At 47.3% G+C, this 22,558-nt stretch overlaps 1 protein-coding gene and 1 long non-coding RNA gene across 2 annotated transcripts; both read right to left on the reverse strand.

Annotated features, from left to right (window-relative positions):
- Positions 1-5,754: 5,754 nt before the first annotated feature.
- BLMH (bleomycin hydrolase) lies at positions 5,755-21,484 on the reverse strand. Its single transcript, XM_080983119.1, has 12 exons — positions 21,332-21,484; positions 18,294-18,491; positions 18,094-18,203; positions 17,155-17,296; positions 16,477-16,565; positions 15,806-15,898; positions 14,212-14,367; positions 13,272-13,430; positions 13,105-13,172; positions 12,139-12,256; positions 10,071-10,140; positions 5,755-6,698 (listed from the first exon to the last, which is right to left on the reverse strand). The coding sequence occupies exons 1-12, from the start codon at positions 21,342-21,344 to the stop codon at positions 6,547-6,549; spliced, it is 1,368 nt and encodes a 455-aa protein (XP_080839245.1). The 5' UTR covers positions 21,345-21,484; the 3' UTR covers positions 5,755-6,546.
- LOC308464196 lies at positions 18,786-21,321 on the reverse strand. The gene is made up of 2 exons (XR_013979942.1): positions 20,659-21,321; positions 18,786-20,596 (listed from the first exon to the last, which is right to left on the reverse strand). It is a non-coding gene; the product is annotated as an uncharacterized lncRNA (long non-coding RNA).
- Positions 21,485-22,558: the final 1,074 nt, after the last annotated feature.

Here is a 22,558-nt window from a genome sequence, read left to right on the forward strand (position 1 = left end):
AGTCACCAGAAATCTAGGTTTGCACCACTCACATTAGTTGAAGCACTCTGGTGCAACACATCCACTTAAAGAACAACAACAGGCTTTTTGCATTTAGGAAAGCAACGGCAAAATGTGATTAATGGGAAGGCATATATAACTGCTGGTACTGTAGAGACTGCTCACTGTTGTGTAACTTCCCTCGCAAAAAAATCTGAACAAATCTTCTGTATATTTTGGGAAGCGGTCAGTCTGTCCGCCCTTCTATTCTTTCAAGGCTTGGCTGCCTCTCGAGATATTGCCTCAAACTCTGCACAAGGTGGGGCAGCCGTCTTTGTTGACTTCAGGACCCTGGCCTCCATTTTAACCCAAGATGGTGGGCTGAAACATGGTTTGGGCAACTTGTGCAATCCATTTTAACCCAGTAAAGAGTGGACATTGTATTATCTTCACATAACTTTGGGCAAGCAAATAAGGTTGCATGCTCAACAAACAGGCCATCTACAGGAGAATGAAGAGTCTGACCTGGAATAAGGCCGCTTCCTTTGGACTTTTAATGATTTTTAAAGAAATGTTCCAGGAGAGGCTGGAATGGCCCAAGGCGTCGTACTGATTGATTGATTGATTGATTGATTGATTGATTGATTAATTGGACTGACAAATTTATTGTTTTTCTGTGCTGCTTTTCAAATGAATCCCAAAGCAGCTTACAAACAGTAAATAAGAGTAACATAGTCAAACATAACATAGAACAGCACAAACACAGTATAAATGATATTTACAATCTATAAAACGCTATTAACAAAGCAACAACTTAAAAAACAATTAAACATCACAGTTAACACCAAAATCCATAGTATATGTTTCACAAATCAATGCAGCAGTTATACTCTATAATTAACAACATTAACAGAATAACAACTAAAAAAAAATAAGCTAAGCACTGTTAAGTTAATACACACACTTGCCAAACCTCCAAGATGGATAAGCTGTCACTTTATTCAGCTCATTAAAATACACATAATGCCCGTTGTTAAGCCAGCTCAGTCAGATGCTGCATTGGCTGGGGTCCTCAGGTAGGGAGCCATGGTAGAGACAGTGGAGCTTTTCGGCCTTCTGCCAGTGGCAAGGTGGATGTTGACTTCAGGTCCAGGCGTCGTGGATGAGGAATTCGTCCGCATCACTAGTCCTAGATGAGCCTGTCCCTTCAGAGCAGTGAGTTGCGGCTGCAGTAGGTTCAGAGGCCAACCGGGGGTCCTGCACTGCCTCCCTGCCAGACGCACTGTTGGGTGGGGAAATGTGCCCTGCAATATTGCAAGGTGAGATTTGGTGATCCCTTGAACTCCTGCTGCCCCAGTTTGGGCTCTTGAGAGAACCTCGGGTTTGGCAAGCCCATGAGAGCTGTCAGGTGGATCATTGAAGCAAGCAGGGGAAATGAGAACATCACATTAGGTTAGAGTGTCAGACTAGGACCTGAGAGACCCGGGTTCAAATCCTCACTCAGCTCTTACGGGGTGGCTTTGAGCCAGTCTCTCTCTCACACACAAGCACACTCAGTCTGTAACCGTCCTCACAGGGTTGCTGTGGGGATAAAATGGAGACAGCGAGTGCCCCCTTAAGCTCCTCAGAGGACAGGTGGGATATAAATGTATTAAGTGCCTTGCAAATAACAAAGGAGGGATGGCAACCTTTGCCCACCAAAGGGATTATGAGCCACAGGAGGAAGGTGGGAGTCTGCAGGGATCTCTGCGGCAGCATGAGTCCTGAGAACTGAGGAAGAAATTGCCAAACATTTCTCTTTCCTGCTCCCCCTTTTGTTACTTCATCCTTTTCTCCACCCCACCCCCTTGGATAAGGAGAGGGGTTGCTGCCATCTGAAGGCCACTTGTGGGATTGCACTGGTGGCTTGACAGGTTGAGGGGGACCTGGGAGAGTGGTGCCTGGGTCCGAGGGGGTTCTCTGTGGAAGTGGGGGTGACCTGCATGGCCGGATGGTCTCCTGTCCTCCAGCCGAGATGTACCAACACAGCTTTAATTGGTTCTCTGCCGCCCCCCTGCCGCCCCAAATTGGGCACCAAATAGATTAGGATTAAAATAGCTGGCAATTGTTAGGACAACGGGAGGAGATCTGAGTTGCATGGATTACGAGGGGATCGTCTCAGCCCTTCTCAGGGGAGGCGCCGAGTCCGGATTACCCGCGAAACATTCCTAGAGGCTGCTCAAAAGAGGCTTTGGGGCAGACAAAGGGCTGGGTTGAGAAAAACAGCTTGTGATATAGCATGGGGTTGGGATAAGGGAAGCGGTGGCGGCTGCATTTCAAAAAGGGAAGGGGAAATGGCATTAATCCCACCAGGCACATCCAAGACCTTCTTTTGGGAGGGTAGAGTAATTCGCTTGTAAATACATGAATGAATGAATCTAGGCTTTTAAATACCACATCACTTTCTCTCTCCTAGGGCATATAGGAATTTGTTACAGTCTTCTGAAATTTGGGGGGGGAGGCAGGAAGCAAGATTCCTTCCTTTAGGGAAGGAATTGAAAATAAAACTGTTGATATGAAAATCTGCGGAATAGTGGAATACTGTTTACTGTTCCGAATGGATTTTGTAGAGCTGGGAAAGGTGCAGAAATGAGCACCCTTAAGAACAAAAAAGAGCTTGCTGGATCAGGCCAATGGCCCATCTAGTTCAGCATCTTGTTCTTACAGGGGCCAACCAGATGCCCCAATGGGAAACCCACAAGCAGGACCTGAGCACAAGAGCCCTTGCCCCTCCTTGGGTCTCCAGCAACTGGGATTCAGAAGCATGACTGCCTCCAACCGTGGAAGCAGACTATATTCATCATGGCTAGGAGACAGCCTTATAGAATCCTAGAGTTGGAAGGGACCCCAGGTTCATCTAGTCCAACCTCCTGCAATGCAGGAATCTCAACTAAAGCATCCATGACAGATGGCCACCTAACCTCTGCTTCAAAATCTGCAAGGAAGGAGAGTCCGCTTCCTCCTGAGAGAGACCATTCCACTGTCAAACGGCTCTTACTGTCAGAAAGTTCTTTCTGTCGTTTAGTCGGAATCTCCTATCACTTGAAGCCGTTGGTTTGTGTCCTGCCCTCCATAGTTTAACTATGTGCTGCATGGAGTGTGGTTTTTTTCTGTCCTGAACCTTCCAACATTCAGCTTCATTGGATAGCTGAGTTCTTGTGTTAAGGTAAAGGTAAAGGGACCCCTGACCATTAGGTCCAGTCGTGGCTGACTCTGGGGTTGCGGCGCTCATCTCGCTTTGTTGGCCGAGGGAGCCGGCGTACAGCTTCCGGGTCATGTGGCCAGCATGACTAAGCCGCTTCTGGCGAACCAGAGCAGCGCACGGAAACGCCGTTTACCTTCCCGCCGGAGCGGTACCTATTTATCTACTTTTACTTTGACGTGCTTACGAACTGCTAGGTTGGCAGGAGCAGGGACCGAGCAACGGGAGCTCACCCCGTCGCGGGGATTCGAACCGCCGACCTTCTGATCAGCAAGTCCTAGGCTCTGAGGTTTGTGTTAGGAGGGAGAAAAAACTTGTCTCTCTCCACTTTCTCCATGCCATGCATAGTCCTATAAACTCCTATCATGTTGCCTTTTGCTTGCTTTTTTTCTAAACCGAAAATCCCCAAATGTTGCAACCTTTCCACATTCCTTTGAGCATTTTGATTGCCCTTTTCTGAACTTTTTCCAACTCTACACTATCCTTTTTGAGGTGAGGCAACCGGAACTGTACATAGTATTCCAAGTTGCAGTTCAGCAACACCTGGAGGGCCAAAAGTTCCCCACAGTTGGTTTAGACTGCTGAGCTAGATCGACCAATGGCCTGAGACTGTATCAAGGCAGCTTCTTACACAAACTAAACACCCTTTAAAAAAAAAAATTCTGCAAAAAAAAAAAAGCAGTCTGGGCTTGCCAAGGTTCTCCCCCTCCTGCTTCACAAGATCACTCTTCATAGACACACTCATGCAAGCTGATTCAATTCACTAAAAAATAAATAAATCAGTACTCACTTTGATGAGCTTATAAAAGGAAGTGGAAGTGAGCAAACTCGGAAAGAAATGTGGAAGACTTAGTCATTATCAGTCTTCCCTGCGGAAAAAGTGGGCTGTATACTTTAAGTTGGGGGGTGCAATGTATAATTTAACCAAAATAATTTGGCTTTAAGCTGGAGCTAAAGAAAGTTTACCCCAAGGTGGCATCACTGAAGTGGATCTGGGAAGCAGCCTGGAGAAGAAAAGCCCCTTACCTAGACTTTGCAAGTATGCTCAAATTTGAGCCTCTGTCCCTCCAAATGGTCTCGCTAACATTTTTTGAACCTCGCTGCCCCCTTCCCTTTCATCCAAAGTAGGCATGTCTGAGACTGCATGTGTCCTCTGGAATTTTCCTGGAGCTTCATATCATGCAAGGGGAAGGTGAAAGCTGCAGTCTAAAAATGCTGATTCCCAGCATATTTCCTCCGCGGAAATTGCTCAGCCGTTAAGATATGAAAATGAGAAAAAACAAAAAGACTAAGTTCAGTTCTACATAGTGGGTGATGTCCAATGTTAATCGTACTCATAGTAGACCCATTGAAACCAAGAGACTTAAGAGACTTAAAGGCAACAATTAAAATAGGTCTGTTACTCCAGTGTAGATAGATGTATTAAATGCATGAAAGCATGCAACTTTAAAAAAACCAATCATTTAAAAATAGAAATGGCAGGAATTCTTGCTCATGGTCAAGACTGCAGTGCAAAACGGGTGTTTGCTTTTAATTAGTTTGACCTAATTTTTGGAGGGGGATGTTCCAGCCGGTGGCAGAGGACAGAGTGACTCCAGGAGACATAGGTGTAAAAACCCAAACTAAAATGAAGACTTTATTGCAAAACAATAAACACAAACTCTGGTGGGTGTTATTCCTGCAGGCAGGCTACAAAACTCAGCTTTTTTCTTTTATAGCAACGGCCACCTGCAGCCAATTAATTCCAGAAACTTCTTAAAGGTATACACACATGTTTCTGTGCCGAATGTCCTCTAACACCAATAGCTGGATGGATGCAAAATCAGTTCCTTTATACCCTAAGCCTGTCTTAGTGTCGCCTAACTTTCAAGATGTTAAACGTATGTTGAGGACTCAACTGTTTTATTAGAGATTAACTCTGTGACCAGCTTTCAGTAAGAACCCATTCAGTTTCATCTCTCCTCTCGCCAAGTTCATTCTGATACGCCCTACGTTTTTCTCCCCATTGCTTTAGTTTGGCAGATTCCCCCCAGCCCTCTCAAAGCTCTCTGATCTGGCACCAGGCTTAATTCCCAGAGACTAGTGTGGGGATTTGCCAACCTGGTATTGCTGAGACTACAAATCCCATGACCATTGACCCTTTGGGTCATGCTGGCCAAGGCCGATGGGACTGGAGTCCCAACACCATGCTGACAGACTGCAGCTAGCTGGGGTTCAGTGGGGGCTTGATCTGCAGGTGTGGCTTGTGCCAAATCAGAAGTTTCCAATGTGTGGAAAGAACCCTTGGCAAAGAAGGACCCCAAAGCAGACGCCTTATGCCATGTCAAGACTATTTGCTCATCTAGCTGGCTAAACTGAGCTAGTAGCTCCATATTGTCTCCTCTGACTGGCAGCAGCTCTCCAATGTTGCCGGCAGAGAGGTGGGAGGGGAGTGTCTTCTCCCACCCCCCACTGCCTCATTCATTTGTTGGCAATATGTTTTGCAGTTTGCCAGCAATTTATGCATCAATAATATCAATACAGGACACCGAAGCTCATTCAGCAAAGTGTTTTTATTCAAACGCTCCATAGCACCAGGTAGTTGTAGATGGCATTCAAATAAAAACGCAGCCATTTTTTAAAAATCCCATTTCACCCAGGAACTGGGCATTCTGGAATGTAGCCTTTGCAGCCACTTTTTCCGTTGGTTCAGCTGAGCCTCAGTGGTGGTTATGGGGGGGGGGAAATCCCCTGGGCTGTGATTCAGGTGCTCCAGGGAGAAGGCTGTTAAATTCAGACCACATCTCAGTTGGAAAAGACAAGACAGATGAAGATCATGTAGGAAGTGGCCAGCATCGTGCACCATGGGTTATATGCCTCTCTCCACAAGCAAGCAGCCAAGCAGCTCAAAATCACAACCAACAAGCAATTAATCTCCACTTGGTGGCCCTTTGTGGTACGCAATCACCCCAAGCGTTCATCTCACCCCCCCCATCTTTTTCTATACAAGGTTTGCGTGAAAGAATCATTTCTGAAGTTTTAAAACGAGTATATGAATAAAATAATTTTAGAGGGTGTTTTTTAAAAAAAGAAAAGAAAAGGATTATACTACAATGAAAAGCACACATGTCGACGCAAAGGTTGCAGAGTAGCCCCATCCACAGAAAAGCACTGTTTCCTCTGAAGATCCACAGGGCACCACTCTTCAAGACTGGCACCTCAAGTGGGAGTTTGCTCATGGGGCCACTTGGCGTTGGCTCCTGGCCCTCCAGATCCCCCCCACATGTTTGCTTCAAGGTTGACCAGAAGGAGGCAGCAGAGAGCCCCCTCAACACACACACACAAGTTCACTTAGCCAGAGCGCCCATGGGGTCCCATGCAGGCAAGACAACTGGCTCCTGGTGCATCACAGCTAAGACGTCCTCTGGCACATGCTTCCTGTCCACCACCACTTCATAGACGTACTCGGAGAACCAGTCATCAGTCATGATCAGGTAACCTGGAGAAGAGGAGGACGGGACAAGGTCTATTAAGAGATGCTCAGCTTAAGAGGTGCCACGTACAGTGATCTGCCCTGGGGGACCCCTGCCCTCTATGCCACACTGAAATCTAAGAGGGCATGGAGGTCGACTGCTTCTGAACATTAAGGACCCATTAATTTTCACAGCTAATGAGGCCTTTGGTTGAACAATTAAATACAGGCCCCTTTCCTTGCTTTGTACCAGCAGACTGGGTGGTGCTTGCAATGTCAAATGGGCTTCGGGGAGGGAAACAGGAAAACCAAGCTCAAACTGCCATCCCATATCAAATTCCTCCCCGGAACATTTTTCTGCCTTTCCTCTGCATCAAGAAACACCACAAATCAAAAACCTACAAGGAACAGATGAGGTCTCACGTGGTGTCTCTTGTATTTGTGTTTGGAAGCAAAACCCAGGAGCTTCCAAAAACACCACTTTACAAACCCAGAGTTTTTGGAAATTCCTGAGTGACCGAGGATTGGCCTTTCAGGTTTCCTCTAGTGGCTTTGCCTCTGCAATTAACAGGTCAGATGCTCCAACCCTGTCTAAGATCTGACCTTGCCTTTCAACAACAGGATCACAATGCTAAGCTGGTAAACCCAGACCAGGCTATCTGGACCCAAAGCACCGTACAAAAGGGTTAAGCGTTTCCTCCATAACTCATCATCCTCCAGCTAAGCCCCTGAGTCTAATCTTGCCTCTGTTGTTTCAGGCAATACTCTATCAACCCTCTTCAAGGACTGACGTTGGGGCTTGTTATTTTAATGCCTCCACGCCTAGCCAAGCCTGAGTGCCAAATCTAACATCCTCATTCTTCACCTCTTCCTTAAACAAGGGGCCTGCCAGAATGCTGCTTGGCCTTCCCACACAAGCCCAGGCTTTTTCAAGAGGCCAGCTATCCCCAAAACCCTCTCGGAGGGCCATATCTGCAAATGACAACTTTGGAGCAGCAGCTAGAGGTCTGCCCTGGAGGATGTGGCGTGGGAAAGCAGCTAGAAGAGGAGTCCCAAAAACATGGGTGTGGGATGCTAAGAACTCATTTGGAAACCTAAGAAACTGTTTCACAGGTTCTGCAAAATAGCCCTTCCGCAGAAGAAAAACTGGAAATACTCAAACACCTCCTACACATGCCCCCCAAATAAAACATGTATTAAAAAAAGCAGGTAAACTAGCCAAAAAATAGGCATTCCCCACAAACATAGAAGGCCCAAAGCACTATTTTAAAGTAGAATTGGGAGGGGAGGGGCGAAGCTGGCACCAACACCTGAGGGTTCCCACAGGCATCGCACTGCAGACCCCAGCCTTAGAGCCAGGAAGTCCTCTGGACAATCTCGCCCCAAGCAAGACAGATTTGGTTAGGTGGTGTCTTAAGCTAGCAACTGCTCTTCTCAGCCTCAGCACACCCAGCTGCAATGCAGACATAGTGTTAGTACAGTAGTACCTCTGGTTGCATACTTAATTCGTTCCGGAGGTCCGTTCTTAACCTGCAACTTTTCTTAACCTGAAGCACCACTTTAGCTAATGGGGCCTCCCGCTGCCGAAGCACGATTTCTGTTCTCATCCTGAAGCAAAGTTCTTAACCCGAGGTAATATTTCTAGGTTAGCGGAGTCTGTAACCTGAAGCGTATGTAACCCCAGGTACCACTGTAGCACTAACTGCTGCTGCCCTGTTTTATAGGCCTGTGTTGTAAGGATCACTAAGACAGAGGACTCAGGCTTGGCCAAATTCTGTGCCCGCAATACACATGTATTGAATCAATGCCCAAGACACATTCTGCAAGCAACCCGCACCGTCCTTACAGAAGGAACATTGCCAGTCACCTTGGCCAGCCTTCAGGCGGTGAGCCTGGGGCAAGCAGCTCTCTTCTTCAGCCTGATTCTTCTCCCCCCACCCCACCCCACAGAGGCCTACCTTGCAGGGCAGAGAGGCTCTAAAGCATTTTGCCTGCTTGGTAAGTGGAAAAGAGCAGCTGCAACCAGGGTTGGCCATTGCAAGGGACTGATTGGGCAGAGGTGGCGAGAGGGCTCTGCTTGGCCCCCAAAGTGAGAGGCCCCCAAAGTCTGTTCAGGGGCAAGTCCTGAGCCCTCGAGGAAAAAGCCCCATTCATTAAAAGCAGGCTTTGCCTCTGAGTGGGAGTGAGACTTCCACGTAGAACAGCAAGAGGCTAAGAAGCTCAAGGAATCAACCTCACGCCTCCTGGCTGCCCTGCCAGGAGGCTGGAGAAGGTAAACTCTGAGGAATGCCGGTAATCTGTCTCGCTTTCGCCGGGTTATTTTTAAACTTTGAAAGCTCAAAGTGGTTTGCACTCGTCTCTTGTGGCTGATGGCAGGAGTGTGTGTGTGTTTTTTTAACTGCTGGAGCAACTCTGGGTTTTAGCACGCTCATAAAACAGATGGGTAAACGAAGAGCTAAGAATAGCTGTGCCTTGACCTCAAGGCGGCTTTTTTGGGAAGCGGGGGTGAGGGCCACCTGCGCGCCTGGATCATTGAGATAGTCCTGCGCCTGCTGTTCCACGAAAGCTCTTGTTATGCAAACAGAAGCTCCAGTCTCAATGGGAGACACTGGGACACGCAGAAAAGTCCTTGGCTCTTTGAAATGGCCATGGATAGCATAAAGGCTCGTGGGCCCTTGTCTTCCACCAACTCCCAGGGGAAGTGAAGAGGGAAACGGAACACATGTGGCGCTACAATTCTGCTAGACAAAGACGCTGCTTGTTGTCATCCCAATCGCACAACCAACAGCAAAAGTTTCCCCCACTGGAGGCTGTTCGAAGAAGGGTAATGAACTTTTCTACACAAAATAAGATTACATCAGGAGCTTAAAGGAACGGCAGCCCAGTCAGTGCTCATGTGCTCTCTCTCTCTCTCTCTGCAATAAACCCCATGCAGGAATTTATAATCTCTGCCTTATGACCCCGGAGTAATTAAAAGGAGGTGGGGGACACACACAGCCCAATGGCGATCCTGGCAGAGAGTGCAGAACACAGAGAGGGAAGGAGGGAGGTCCGGGAGCCTCCTTGCATTGCCCTCATCACAAACCCAGGAAAATTCAGCATTGGGAAGAGACCCCAGGTTGGAGAGGCCTGAAGTGATGGAGGGCAAAAGGGAAGAATTCACTGACCGCCAGCCTGTCAGGATTCTGCTAAGGCAGAGAGGCAGGGCAAACTGCATAGGCTTCGAGTGCTAAACTGGCCCAGAATTAAGCTCGCTATCCCAATACGCACGCTGTTGAGAATCATAGTACTGGAAGGGACATCTGGAAGTCATCTAGTCCAACCCCCTGCCCCAAAATCCAGACAACACCCCTGATGCAAAACGAAAGGAGGCCAGCATCTGCATTAGCAACACATTACCTTTATTCCCGCGGTCTTCGCCCCATGAGTTCTCCACGCGCCATTTTTCGAAGCAGCCCTCTTGCTCTGGCTGGAAAGAGGGGGAAATGCAGGGGTCAACAGGAGGAAGAGCCCAGCAGAAAAGCTTCCCCTGGCCAGGCCGATTTACACTTGCTTGTGGATTTATAGCAGAGAAATAAAATGCCTCCCTTACCTGACAGATGACACCTGCGCTTTCATTTCACAAACTGCTGAAAGCGTCCCTCACCCATGCCTTTACAACCCCAAATGCTAAAAGCCTGGTATCTGGATCACATAAGGAGTTCTACAGTGTGGAGAATATTGCATGCGGAATATTGCAGGCCTAGCTAGACATGTACTTTTATTGTGGATTTTTTATACAGTGTATATATAAAGCTGCTGATTTTATCAATATTTTGGTAAATTGGAGAGTGGGAAGACCCTGTAACCCACCTTGAGGTCCTTGGAAGGAGGATATACATGTGGTAATAAATAAAATAAATCATGCTACAGTACTTTTAAAGACTTTGGGTCCAAACTGTGCTCAGGTCCATACAAGGCAGCTGGAAGAGATGGTGGCAAGAACCTCTGAAGGCCTGACTGGAATTACTTTCAAGCTCTTAAAATTCAATCAAGCCACATTTAGCTTAGTTTTGAATGCTGGCAAGGATTAAACGTCCCTCATGGGAAAAGAAAATTACATCAGAGTTGTAGTTAAAACCTGTTTGCACAACAGGTATTTTTTTTAAAAAGGGGAAAAAAGCTCCATGTTTTAATACCTGCTTTTAGCCTAAAGAAGCTTTTAGTGAGAATTATAAATCTGCCAACCGTTGGCAAAAACAGCCTAGGGGCATTGCAGCTTTTAATCTTGCCTTGCTCCTCTGTTTTAACGTTCTGGATTTCTGAGGTGAGGAGCCTCCAAATGTTTATAGAGAAGCCCTTTCTGGCTAGCAAGGACCAAGCGGGGCAGAGTGGACTGAGCATCCCTCTTGGATTAAGGAGAGAGAGGAAGGTCAGATCTCATTGGGCTGATTGCCTGGTGGGCCTGAATGGCTTTTAAAGTAATACCATCGCTGTCTTTACTACCTTTCATCGTTGCTAACCTTTGTATATTTCTCTCTGTGAAACTGGAGACACGCGGTAAATTGAGAAAGCTTTGGAAGGCTGTGCACCTGAAATGCATAATGTAAAACAACAACAAGGCATCTGCCATGGGATTGTGGTTGTGGAGCCCCTGTGTGGCCTCTTGAGCCCCTTGGGGGAAGAGCAGGGGGGGGCATTGGTGGCCTCAGTGCTATCGCTACCAGCATCATCCAGATATCAACTCTACCGTTCTATGATTCATCATAGAAGAACGGTGGTCTTTGTCAACAAGGGACTTTAGAAGAGGGATGGGACCCTCCACCAGCTCCCAGCACCCCAGACCGCTGGCCATGCTCCTGCTGAGGCAGGTGGGTGTTGGGAATCCAAGAGTCTCTGGAAGGCCACAGATGTTCTCTGCATGTTGTTCTCTAAGGGGCATCCTCCTCTCAGTGGAAGCATCCCTCCGTCTCTACAAGTATGGAATATAACTTCTTAGAGCAGAGATGGGGAACCTTTGTTGCCCTCTAATAATAATAATAATAAATTTTATTTATATCCCGCCCTCCCCAGCCGAAGCCGGGCTCAGGGCGGCTAACAACACTAAAATAGTGCAACATTCTAAAAACATTATAAAAATTAATTAAAATCTAAATTGATGGCAACCATAAACTAAAGTTCTGTAAAGATTGCCAAAGGAGGGAGTCAGGCTGCGCCCTGACGAAAGGCCTGGTGGAACAGCTCTGTCTAAGTGTTGCTGGGCTGTCGTTCCCATCATCCCCCGACCAGGCTGGCTGGGGCAGATGAGAGACAGAGCCCAAAAACATTTGAGGGCCACCGGTTCTCTGTCCCTCTTTCAAAAGCACATACCGTCCCCAGGAGGATTCCATGAACAGGTTGTGCATGCAATTATCGTCTGGTTGACTGCCATATAGGTGGAAAGGAAGGGAAGGAACTCCACCACCCACCCTGCTGCCCCAACACCCACCTTCTCAGTGAAGGCAGTAATGACCATGGCGTGGGTCATCAGCGAATCCCCAAAGATCAGCCGCTCGTCCTTGTTCATGTTCTTGACTGACACGCCAAACACCAGCTTGTGGTTAAATCTACAAAGCAGCGCACACGAAATGCACGTTAAGTGTGGGGTTCAGAGAAAGTGCCTTCCCTAGTAATCCTAAATTGCGGAGTAAACACATTTATCAGGTCGTCTCCATGATCACTGCAGATGGTGACAGCAGTCACGAAATTCAAAGACGCCTGCTTCTTGGGAGAAAAGCAATGACAAACCTAGACAGCATCTTAAAAAGCAGAGACATCACCTTGCCAACAAAGGTCCGTATAGTTAAAGCTATGGTTTTCCCAGTAGTGATATATGGAAGTGAGAGCTGGACCATAAAGAAGGCCGATCGCCGAAGAATTGATGCTTTTGAATTCTGGTGCTGGAGGAGACTCTTGAGAGTCCCATGGACTGCAAGAAGATCAAACCTCTCCATTCTGAAGGAAATCAGCCCTGAGTGCTCCCTGGAAGGACAGATCCTGACGCTGAGGCTCCAATACTTTGGCCACCTCGTGAGAAGAGAAGACCCCCTGGAAAAGACCCTGATGTTGGGAAAGATGGAGGGCACAAGGAGAAGGGGACGACAGAGGACGAGATGGTGGGACAGTGTTCTCGAAGCTACCAGCCTGAGTTTGACCAAACTGCGGGAGGCAGTGGAAGACAGGAATGCCTGGTGTGCTCTGGTCCCAGGGGGTCACGAAGAGTTGGATATGACTAAACAACAACATACAGGAGCAGTTAAGCACGAGGTGCAGCAGATCTGCGGTCCAGGGGGCTCTGAGCTTGCGGAAGAACAAAGAAATGGAAGCAAAGCAAAGTTTGACGTGCACACCCACAATCCCCAGGGGGACTGTGTGCAGGATCCCAGCCCTCTTCCCCCACCCCACAAGCACTTACATATTCATGTCATTGATGCCCAGTTTGCTGTTGAAGTGCTTCCCAACGTCACAACCAAACCACACGGCCTGAGGAGAGAGCAGGCGACAATGAGGACCCTTCAGTTGAAGCAAAGAGCAGGAAGACACTGTGCTAAGGAGCAAAACAAAGACAGGGGCCGGCCAAACCTCTCCATCCCGAATAGAAGCGGCTGCCAGTTTCTTCAGGAGCTCGATGGGCTGGTTGTTGTAAAGAGTCTTCCTGCCCCCCACCATGTTACTCAGGTACTCCACCGTGTAAAGCTGGTTGTATTGGTTCTGGGGCCGAGGGTCGTTCACCAGGCAAACCTGTCAAGTCAAAGGGCTGAGTTAGCGCAAGAAGTTAATTTCAAGGAGGTCACTCCTCCCAGCTCTGCTGGACGCAGCAATAGCAGCCAACTAAAATGCTCGCAACGAGAGCATGGCCAGAGATGGCCATTTCTTGTTTGTCCCCAGCAGGTGTTATTCAGAGGTAGGCTGCCGCTGAACCTGGAGGTTCCATTTCAAACAAGATGGAAGTTTGGAAATAATATGAGGGGTGCCGTTTCTCAACAGCAAATATCCTTTGCTAGACTCATCTCGTTTTTTATGTTCTGGGTCACAATTTTATCACCATCTGACCAATCAATGCTTGGCCCCCAAAAAGAGATTTGGGGTTGGAAATCTGGTGGGCCTTTTTGTAAGGATTTCCAACTAAACATTAAAAAGAACTTTCTGACAGTAAGAGCTGTTCAGCAATGCAACCGACTACCTTGGAAGGTGGTGGACTTCCCAGCATTTGTGGTTTTTCAAGGGAGGTTGGGGGACCATCTGTCAGGGGTTCTTTCAGTTGAGATTCCAGGTTTGCAGGGGTTGGGCTAGATGACCTTTGGGGTGTCCCTTCCAACTCTACAATTCTATGATTGTAGCCATGCCACAACTTTCGAACAGACCAAAGAGGGGTCGTGGTATTAAACGAGTAGAAGGGAGCAACAGGAGACCGTGTGGGGCAGGGGTGTGTCTTATCCATTTCCAAAATCTAAAAAGGATCTCACAGAAAGGGGGCAAATGATTGTCTACAGGCTGCCTTGTGTTTACCACATTGCCCAACCTTGCTTTCCATGTCGAAGATGGGCTTGACGTGCTCTTTGTAGAACTGCAGGGGCGAGATTGGCCCGATCTTGTGGTAGGCCTTCTCCTTGTCGTAGAACTCCCAGCAGAAGGAGTCCGGAGGGCTCCCCAGGCAGATGGTCACTATTCTGAACACCTGGGGAGGGAAAGCAGATTAGTGGAAGGTGGAACCCAGATGCCTCCCTTCAAATCGGCCAGAGGGAACTGATGCTTGTGACTCACAAACCCTCGTTTTGCTTAATTGCTCGCTATGCTTATAAGCTGCTGTTCCGCCGAAGGCATCAAGCGGGTTTATAGCTTTTTGAACAACAGCGTGGAAACTAAGCAACGTGACACAGGAGGCAAAAAGGAACAGGGTGGGGAGAGGAAATCTATGGGCTCTTTCATTCTGCTCCCTAATAAAAGTTACACAATGGTCAGGAGGAATGGCCACCAGTTTGATGGAGGCAGTTTTGGGAGAAGAGACGGGGAAGCCAGCATGGAGCTGCGGTGCCTTGGACAACAGCAAATAAAAATTATATACGTTGTTGTCTGCTGCCCTCTAGTGCAGGCACCCTGGATGGACACTTAGGGAGGCACCAAGGGCTTTGCAGAAATGCAGGGAAGGACAATGCCACTCCTGTAAAAAAGTAAAAATAAAACAGCCTGACACACCTTTCCTCTTGGCAGCTTTGGCAAGAGAGAGAGAAGAAAGAGTGCAGCTGGGTAGACAATCTGCCCCTCCAAATTGTAAAGAGCACAACCAAAATGCATTCACAGTGGATCTCTGCATCTCTCTGCTAAGGCGCCACTTTCAGAGCTGCAAAGGCTGGTCCAAGCTGTGCTCAGTTATACTTTCGACAGAAGATTAGTGAAATTGCCCTAATCAAGAAGCAGCCATGTTACACTTCCTCCCAGGCAGAGTTCTATTCCGATTTAAGAAAAAAGGGACTTGGCTTGCCTCGCACCAAGAACACAGTGAGGCAGCAGGATCTACAAAGCGCGGTCGTTTCCCAAGACTTCGGAGGGCGTGGGCACACGTGCCACCCCAAACTCCACGTGCAACAAGCCTGCCACCACCAAAAACGTGAAACACCCCTGGGGAGGCCTGTGAACAATGTGCTCTTTACAAAATGTGCAATGAGACAGTTCAAGCTCATCCTAGTAGCTCTTTCTTTTTTAACCATGGAAAATTTATTGGGATCAGAACAGGAGAGTGTGAGAGCAAGTGTGGTGTAGGGTTTAATAATAATAATAATAATAAATTTTATTTATATCCCGCCCTCCCCAGCCGAAGCCGGGCTCAGGGCGGCTAACAACACTAAAATAGTTTAGAGTGCTGGATTGGGACCTGGGAGAGACGAGGGCCTGTCACAAATGGGGAAGAGGAGAAGTAGGTATGCCATCTTGAGCTCTCTGGAGTAAAAGGTGAGATATAAACACAATAAAGACTAAGGTGCACTTGGAAAGTATTGCAGCAGAATGAGAAGCATCATGACTGGGGCCCTGGGGGGGGGGGGAGAAAGAGGGGGCAGGGACAGAAAATCTCTTTTCACTTAGCCATTGCATTCGCCCCCGCACCAAGAGCAGCTGACCTCCTCTATCATGGTGTCCACGGCTTCAGAGAGCTCGTCCTTGTTGCATCCAGTCTCTACCATATTCCTCAGCCGGAGGCAATACTCTCGCATCTGTTTGGAAGAAAAGAAAAGCAAGTTCTAAATGGCAATCTCTGTGGCACGCTATCAACACGCTCAAAGTTCAGGATGCTGGAGCAGCGAAGATGGCTGAGATGGCTGAAGCCCAGAACATCTGAAGAGCACCAGGCTAGAATTTACCTTTTAACAGTTGGAAAGAAAAGATTCAGCTCCCATGGATTTGGACCTTAGCAAGCAATGCCAGGTGTCAGCATCTGAACAGGAAGGTTGTGAAAACTATATCAACTCATTGTGTGTGTGGAGCGGCAGGTGTGTCCAAAAGCCCATCTCAGATCTTAAGGGCTTTAACAGGCTTTACAGGGAGTCATCTGTTCGCCTGTGGCAAACCTGATCTTCTTGGCAAGCCACCAGACAGGGAAGATTCACTTAGCATCCTTTTTTCAGGTCATCAGTGTGCTACATAGGATACCTTCAGGCAACTAAACCTTTCCATGGGGCTTGATCATTTTTACGGGCTTAAGTTTCCAAACTGGTGAGAAGACGAATGATTTTAGAGACGGTAACACTCTCTCTGCCCCCCCCCCATGTGTGCACACACACACTTTAGTTACCTTGTGGTTCAGAATGTCATTCATTCGTCTGGAGGCCTCAGTGGTGTGTGATTCAGGGAAAACCTTCTTGGGGACTACGCCATATTTTTCTAGGAAGGAACAAGTTTTAGTAACTGACCAGAACCAATGGGCCGAAGGAAAGATTGTTCTGCCTGCTGCACTCAGTTTACGCTGTGTGAAATCTTGACACAATGAAACTGTTTCCAGGCTACTTCTGTCCTCCCACATCCTTAGTCCAGGAGAGCCTTCTCACCTGTGGTGCATTCCAGGTCCAGTCCTCAACATCACCAATTAAAGGGCTCAGGGTAATATATGCTGGACTTGCCTGAGAGCTTAGACATACCCTGCTGGGCAGCCTGGCCTGACTCCACCATTGGTTAGCTGCATAAGCTCAACGCATACAGTTTTAAAAACTACATAAGAGTGTACCAGACTGAAGATCCTGGGGGGATCTCAGAGAGAAAGGTTTCTGACTCCGTCTTGTACTGCAACTGTCCACCTCATCAGAAGACCTTCAAAAGCTTTAGTGATTCCAGCCCCACCCGAAGAATTCTGTAATCCCAACTCCTGATTTCCTGGTCTTGGCTGAGCAGCCCCCCCCCCCCCCCGTTAAGATGCTGGATCCTCTGCCCAGGAACCTAGGTGGACTCCAAAGTGCCTTGGCCTCACTTCTCTTACCAATGAGGTTCACGAGCATGTCCCACTGCCCGCCGTCATTGCAGGGATTGGAGAGCAGGAACTGCACCAGCCTCCCCTCCACGGGCTCCTTCTTCTGAGCCGTTTCCACATATGCGTGCAAGAAGTAGTAACAGCGTTCAACCTGGAAATAAGCCAGTCAGAATGCAGTCAGAAACCAGGTCTGTTGAGCCCTGGTAGACTTCAAGCTAACCCACCCCGCCTTAACCTTCTGGCCTTTTTACAGCTAGGATGGCCCACTTAGTGGTGGCCCCCTGGTTATTATTTATTTAGTAATAGAATTGATTACCTGCCATCAAGGCCCAGAGCAGGTTATGATAATAAAACAATAAGAACTAAGACATAATACAAAGGGTCAGGTGTGTTTTCAGCATGCAATGATAGCTGTGCAATGAGGACACCATTCAGTGGGGACGGAAGTCCACAGAGAATGCCCCCTCCTGGGGTGCTGTCCCCCCAAAAAAAAGGTTTCTGAGGGTGGCAGTTCAAGGCAGAAGCCTGAATGGCACCCGTGCTTACAGAAAGAAGCCGACCAGTCTGCTGGGTTTTCCTCAAAGCAGGAGAGGGGAATCTGAAGCCCTCCAGACGAGTCTGGACCCTAATTTCCACCATCTCTCTCGACTCATAACATCCAAATAGCCACAGGTTCCCCATCCTAGCACCTAAACAAAGCCTCAAGAAAGCACCCCTGAGAGTCAGCGTGGCATGGCGATTAAAAGTGTTGGTCAGGGATCTGGGCTCAAATCCTCACTCAGGCATGCTTTCTGGGGGTGGCCTTGGGCCAGTCACCATCTCTCAGCCCAACCTACTTCACAGGGGGTAAATGTGGATGGTGGGAAATCATGCGTGCCACCTTGAATTCCTTGGAGGTGGGATATAAATGCAAGAAGCAGAAGGGCAGTTAAATACAATTAGAAGCACCTTGTCCCAGAAGAAGAGGTACGACTGGCTGAACTCGAACTCCTCCATGTTGAACTTCTTCATGAAGGGGAGGCGCATCACGTTCAGGCAGGAGAAGATCCAGCAGCGTCCTGGGGGGGGGGGGTCAGAGGAGCACAGCGGAGATGGGCATCGCAAAGCATTAAAATGGGATGTGCAATCTCAAGGGAGGTGGCCATTACCTGAGTTCTTCTGATTGGTGATGGGCTTGCCTTCAGCAGGTACCATGTGCTGGAAGACTTGCAGCGTGTCCTGCACCACGGCCCGCTCCAGGCACACCTCCAGGGGGTCTGCGCATGTGGCCACATTCTGGGCCAACAAGTACCGGGGTTCAGCTTTCAGGGCTTGGGCGAAAGCTGAAGATTTTTTCAGGCTCAACCCTGCTAAGACAAAACAGGACAGTCGATTCAGGACAGTTGATTCTGAAAGTCAGCAACAGAGGGCACACATGGAGAAAACAGAACAAGGATGTGTTCAGGAAGGATGCTAGAAGCTCATCACAGGGGTCTGCAGACATGGCTGATGCTGATGCCACTCATGGCATGGCAGGGAATGTCCTCTGTCTCTTCTCAGAGACACTCTTATTACTCAACTTGTTGAATTTCTTTTAAAAATCAATCAGGCTTTTAATATATTATGTTAGTGTGTTCAGCTGTTGTTTTTAATTGCTTGGGTTTTTCATTTTATGATTGCTATATGTATCGTTTGCCTATTTTTATTGTACTTATTTACTTAGAAGATTTGTAAGCCATTTAACCAAAGAGCAGTCTCCAATAAAACAGTAGATGAAACACAAAGAAAACAAAGAAACTAACCTGAAAACAAATATACATAAAACCATCATAATAAAAGCTGCAGATAAAAATCAGTAAAACTTTTAAACAATTATAAGCAACCAGATTAACTTTTCGCTAGCTCTCTTGTGTGTTTTTAAACCAAAAACTAGAGTAGATTATAATGATGATGATAATAATTTAAATAATGAAATAAAGCAATCTTAAAACAGATCCTGAGGTTACACATTTGCCTCACTGCAATTATTCCCTTTCCAGTTTCCCCCTCCCTTCAAACTTCCTGCTTTGTCTTATAGTAATAACAGGGGATAGATGGAGATTTCAGTGTTACATGTGGTCTGAAAATGGAATAGGCAAATATTCCTGTTCATGGGTGTCTGCAGGATTCCCCCCCCCCCCCAGGCCTGGGGGTGGGGGCAAAGTAAAGCACTAAAAACGACGAGGGGGAGGGGAGCAGGCTAGATTCCCACCAAAGACGAGACCAGCATCTGTACATTTTGCTTATCCCTCTGGTTCTACAAATGCTAGAAACTTACTCTTTCTTTTTAAAATAAAAGCTGGGAATCTGCAGGTGTGCAGGCTCCTATGCAAAGTAGACCACAGCAAAAACAACTTTTTGTGAAATGTATTCTAATACTATGCAAATATTTCTGCCTTCAGTATCTATATTATTAGGCAATGCTGCCCTCCACCTTCGTAAGGGTGTGAAACTGTTCCAGATCCACTCCTGTAATCACAAGGCCTTGCTTCGTGCCAAAGACACGTTTCCTAATAGTGCCTCACCCAAGCACAGCTAATTGCCATGTGCCAGGCTGGCTGAATTTCAATGCATGCTTATCTTGACATAAAGATGTTTGACAAAAAGTAGATAAAACTTTAAAAAGAACTGTTGTTTCCCAAAGGCAAGGGGACTGACACCTACCTTTTAATTTCATTTATCTCTTGTCACTGGAACGTAGGAAGCTGCCTTACCCTGAATCAGGCCATTGTCTATCTAGCTCAGTACTTGTCTCTAAAGGATTTCAGAACTGTCTTTCCCAGCCCTAAGTGGATTTGAACCCCAGACCTTCTGTGTGCAAAGCAGGGGCCTTACCACTAAGCTACAGCCTGTATCTAAGAATACAGTCCCTAAAATGCAAGTGGCGTAAGAAAAACAGAGTCAAGGTGATTCATCAATAAAGGATATAGGTTCAGATCTGCAGCCAGCCAAGATGCTCACTAGGTGATCTTGGTTCCAGTAGCTATCTCTCAGGCTAAACTACCTTGCAAGGTTGTTGTGAGAATAAAAAGGAGGAAGGCAGAGAGATAGCTGCTGGAACCAAGATCACCTAAGTGAGCATCTGGCTGGTTGCAGATCTGAACCTATATCCTTTATTGATGAATCACCTTGACTCTGTTTGGGTTGGCTGGTGGGTATGAACCCAGGACTTATTCCACTGTGATGCCCAAATTACGGAGCAGCCTGGCTCCCTCATAAACCAGCTTTCTAAGCAAGACCACAGAAGGTACCGTTTTATTCCGACAGGCTTTTGGGAACTAACTGCTTTTAAGGAAAGGGCTTTTAATAGTGCTCTGCTGTTTTTGCTACTGGCCTTTTGACAGATTTGTTTTTACATCGTTTTGATTCCATTATCATCTTAATTACTTCTTAACTATTATCTTTCATATGTTTTTAGTGATCTGTGTTTTATCTTCATTTGTAATTCTTGCAAGCCGCCTCCAGTTCCTCAAGGTTTTGGAGGAAATAAACTACTACTACTAATTATTATTATTATTATTCACAAGTAGCATGCAAACCACACACTGTCCTTCCCACAGTTCCTGCCTGCCTATGGCTGCCGGGTGCCTTGTTAAGTCTAAGGGCTCTTTTAATGAGGTGCTAAATTCAGCCTTCTTTCATCAGGCAACTACTTTGCCTGCAGGGTCGGTTGCTTCCTTTATTTCTCTGACATTTATACCCAGGCTTTTCTACTTAAGTTGTCGAGGCTGCCCACCGTTCAACAAACAAACAAACAAGCCACCCATTCTCAATAATAAAAATCAGATTATTAATAAAAACCAGAGATCGACTAAAGCAGGGAGAAGGGGTGCGGAGCCTACAGGCGCCGGGGCGGAAATCGGACTAGAAAGGGGCGCTTCCTTCAACCCCAGGAATCTGGGAAGGGGGAGGCACTCTGCACATGCTCAGGGACACGCTCCCTCGGCGGTGCAATCTTCTCCTCGCGAAATTGGCCGGGACTGAAGTGTGGGTGGGTGGGATACAGGTGCCGGGGCTGAATCCTGGGGCCCCGCGGCTCGACGGCGCCTGTTTACCCCCCACCCCCCAAAAAGCAACAGCAGCCTCCCGTTGCCATGGCAACCCCGCCCCCGGCCTCTCCCATCCCCAGTAGGCCTCTGCCGTTCCCATGGCAACCCCACACACGCACCTGGGAGACTCATCGCGGGTCTTTCGGCCGCAGCAGCGCGAGCCACCGAGGAGGAAAACCAAGGCCGGGCGCCGGCGCCGGAAGCAGCTCTTTTATAGCCTCGGAAGCAGGAAGCCGGGCCCGCGACGGAGCGCGCGAAGGACAAACCTCCTGCGCTGTCCTTCGCGGGTTCTCCTCCCCTCTTAAAGGAGCCGTTCAGCTTTCTCGGTGTTACAGGTACTTGGAATATTTATTATTATTATTATTATTATTATTATTATTATTATGCCTTTTCCAAGGCGGCTTACACAATTCCATATAACACAGATAATATACAAAAAGCTAAAAAAAAAAAAAAGGCAGTAGAAGCTAATCGCTAAAAAGTTAATTAACGCTAATACAGAACTCTCCAAACTGTGTCTTGACACGCGTGTCTGCTGCAGCGTGTAGGTGTGTCATGCAAACACTCCCTGCACTCCTCCCTGGGCTGGAAAGGGGTTGGTTTAACCTCCGGTTTGCTAGTAAAACTGAATTACTGTGTCGCGAAATGATGCATGTCTAAAATGTGTCATCAACATGAAAAGTTTGGAAAGCTCTGCTCTAATAGAATTAAAACAATATTTTTTTTTTAAAAAAATCTTAAAACGCAGAGGATAATGAAAACAGTAAACACAGCACTGTTAAAATACATTTCCTTAAAAAGCAAAACCAAACCAGTGAGTTCCCATCCAGCCTTGCTCCCCACTCCCCACCCCCATTCCTTTCATGGAGAGGGAAAGTAGATGAATTTTGGGGGGTCCTAAAGTGCCCCTTGTGCTAAATGATGGCTGCCATGCTTCCTTACAACAGAGATGTTGCTGGTGTTCCTATTGTTATAAGAAATTATCGTAAGATTAATGAAAACGGGCATGACAGCTGATAGGTTACATCTGGTAGGAAGGTAACAAACGGGTTTCCCTTATTCAAAGCGTCAAGGGAGCTCTGACAGCGCCACCTACTGTGCCTATAATGAATAACACCGACCAATTCACAACGTCAAACCATTTTATTCAATGGATGGCTGAGGCTCATTCATAAGCTGTCAAGTAGTGTTTCCATATACATCGCATAATGCCCTAACGTGATTTACACAGTATGTACATACGCCAAAGAACCGCCATAGATAAAACGATAAAGTTTATTATTTAGACAAAAGATAATATAATGAATTAAGTCTATACATTCTATATGTTGTTAAGCTGACACCCC

Source organism: Podarcis pityusensis, assembly GCF_964106645.2.
Source record: "Podarcis pityusensis genome assembly, chromosome: 15".
NCBI lineage: Eukaryota > Metazoa > Chordata > Lepidosauria > Squamata > Lacertidae > Podarcis > Podarcis pityusensis.

What these genes read in the sequence shown, in the direction of transcription:
- BLMH (XM_080983119.1), bottom strand. An exon ending in CACCAATCAGAAGAACTCAG is followed by an intron (nt 18,204 to 18,293) that starts GTAATGGCCACC and finishes CCCCCCCCCCAG; the next exon opens with GACGCTGCTGGATCTTCTCC. An exon ending in ATGACATTCTGAACCACAAG is followed by an intron (nt 15,899 to 16,476) that starts GTAACTAAAGTG and finishes TCTTCCAAACAG; the next exon opens with ATGCGAGAGTATTGCCTCCG.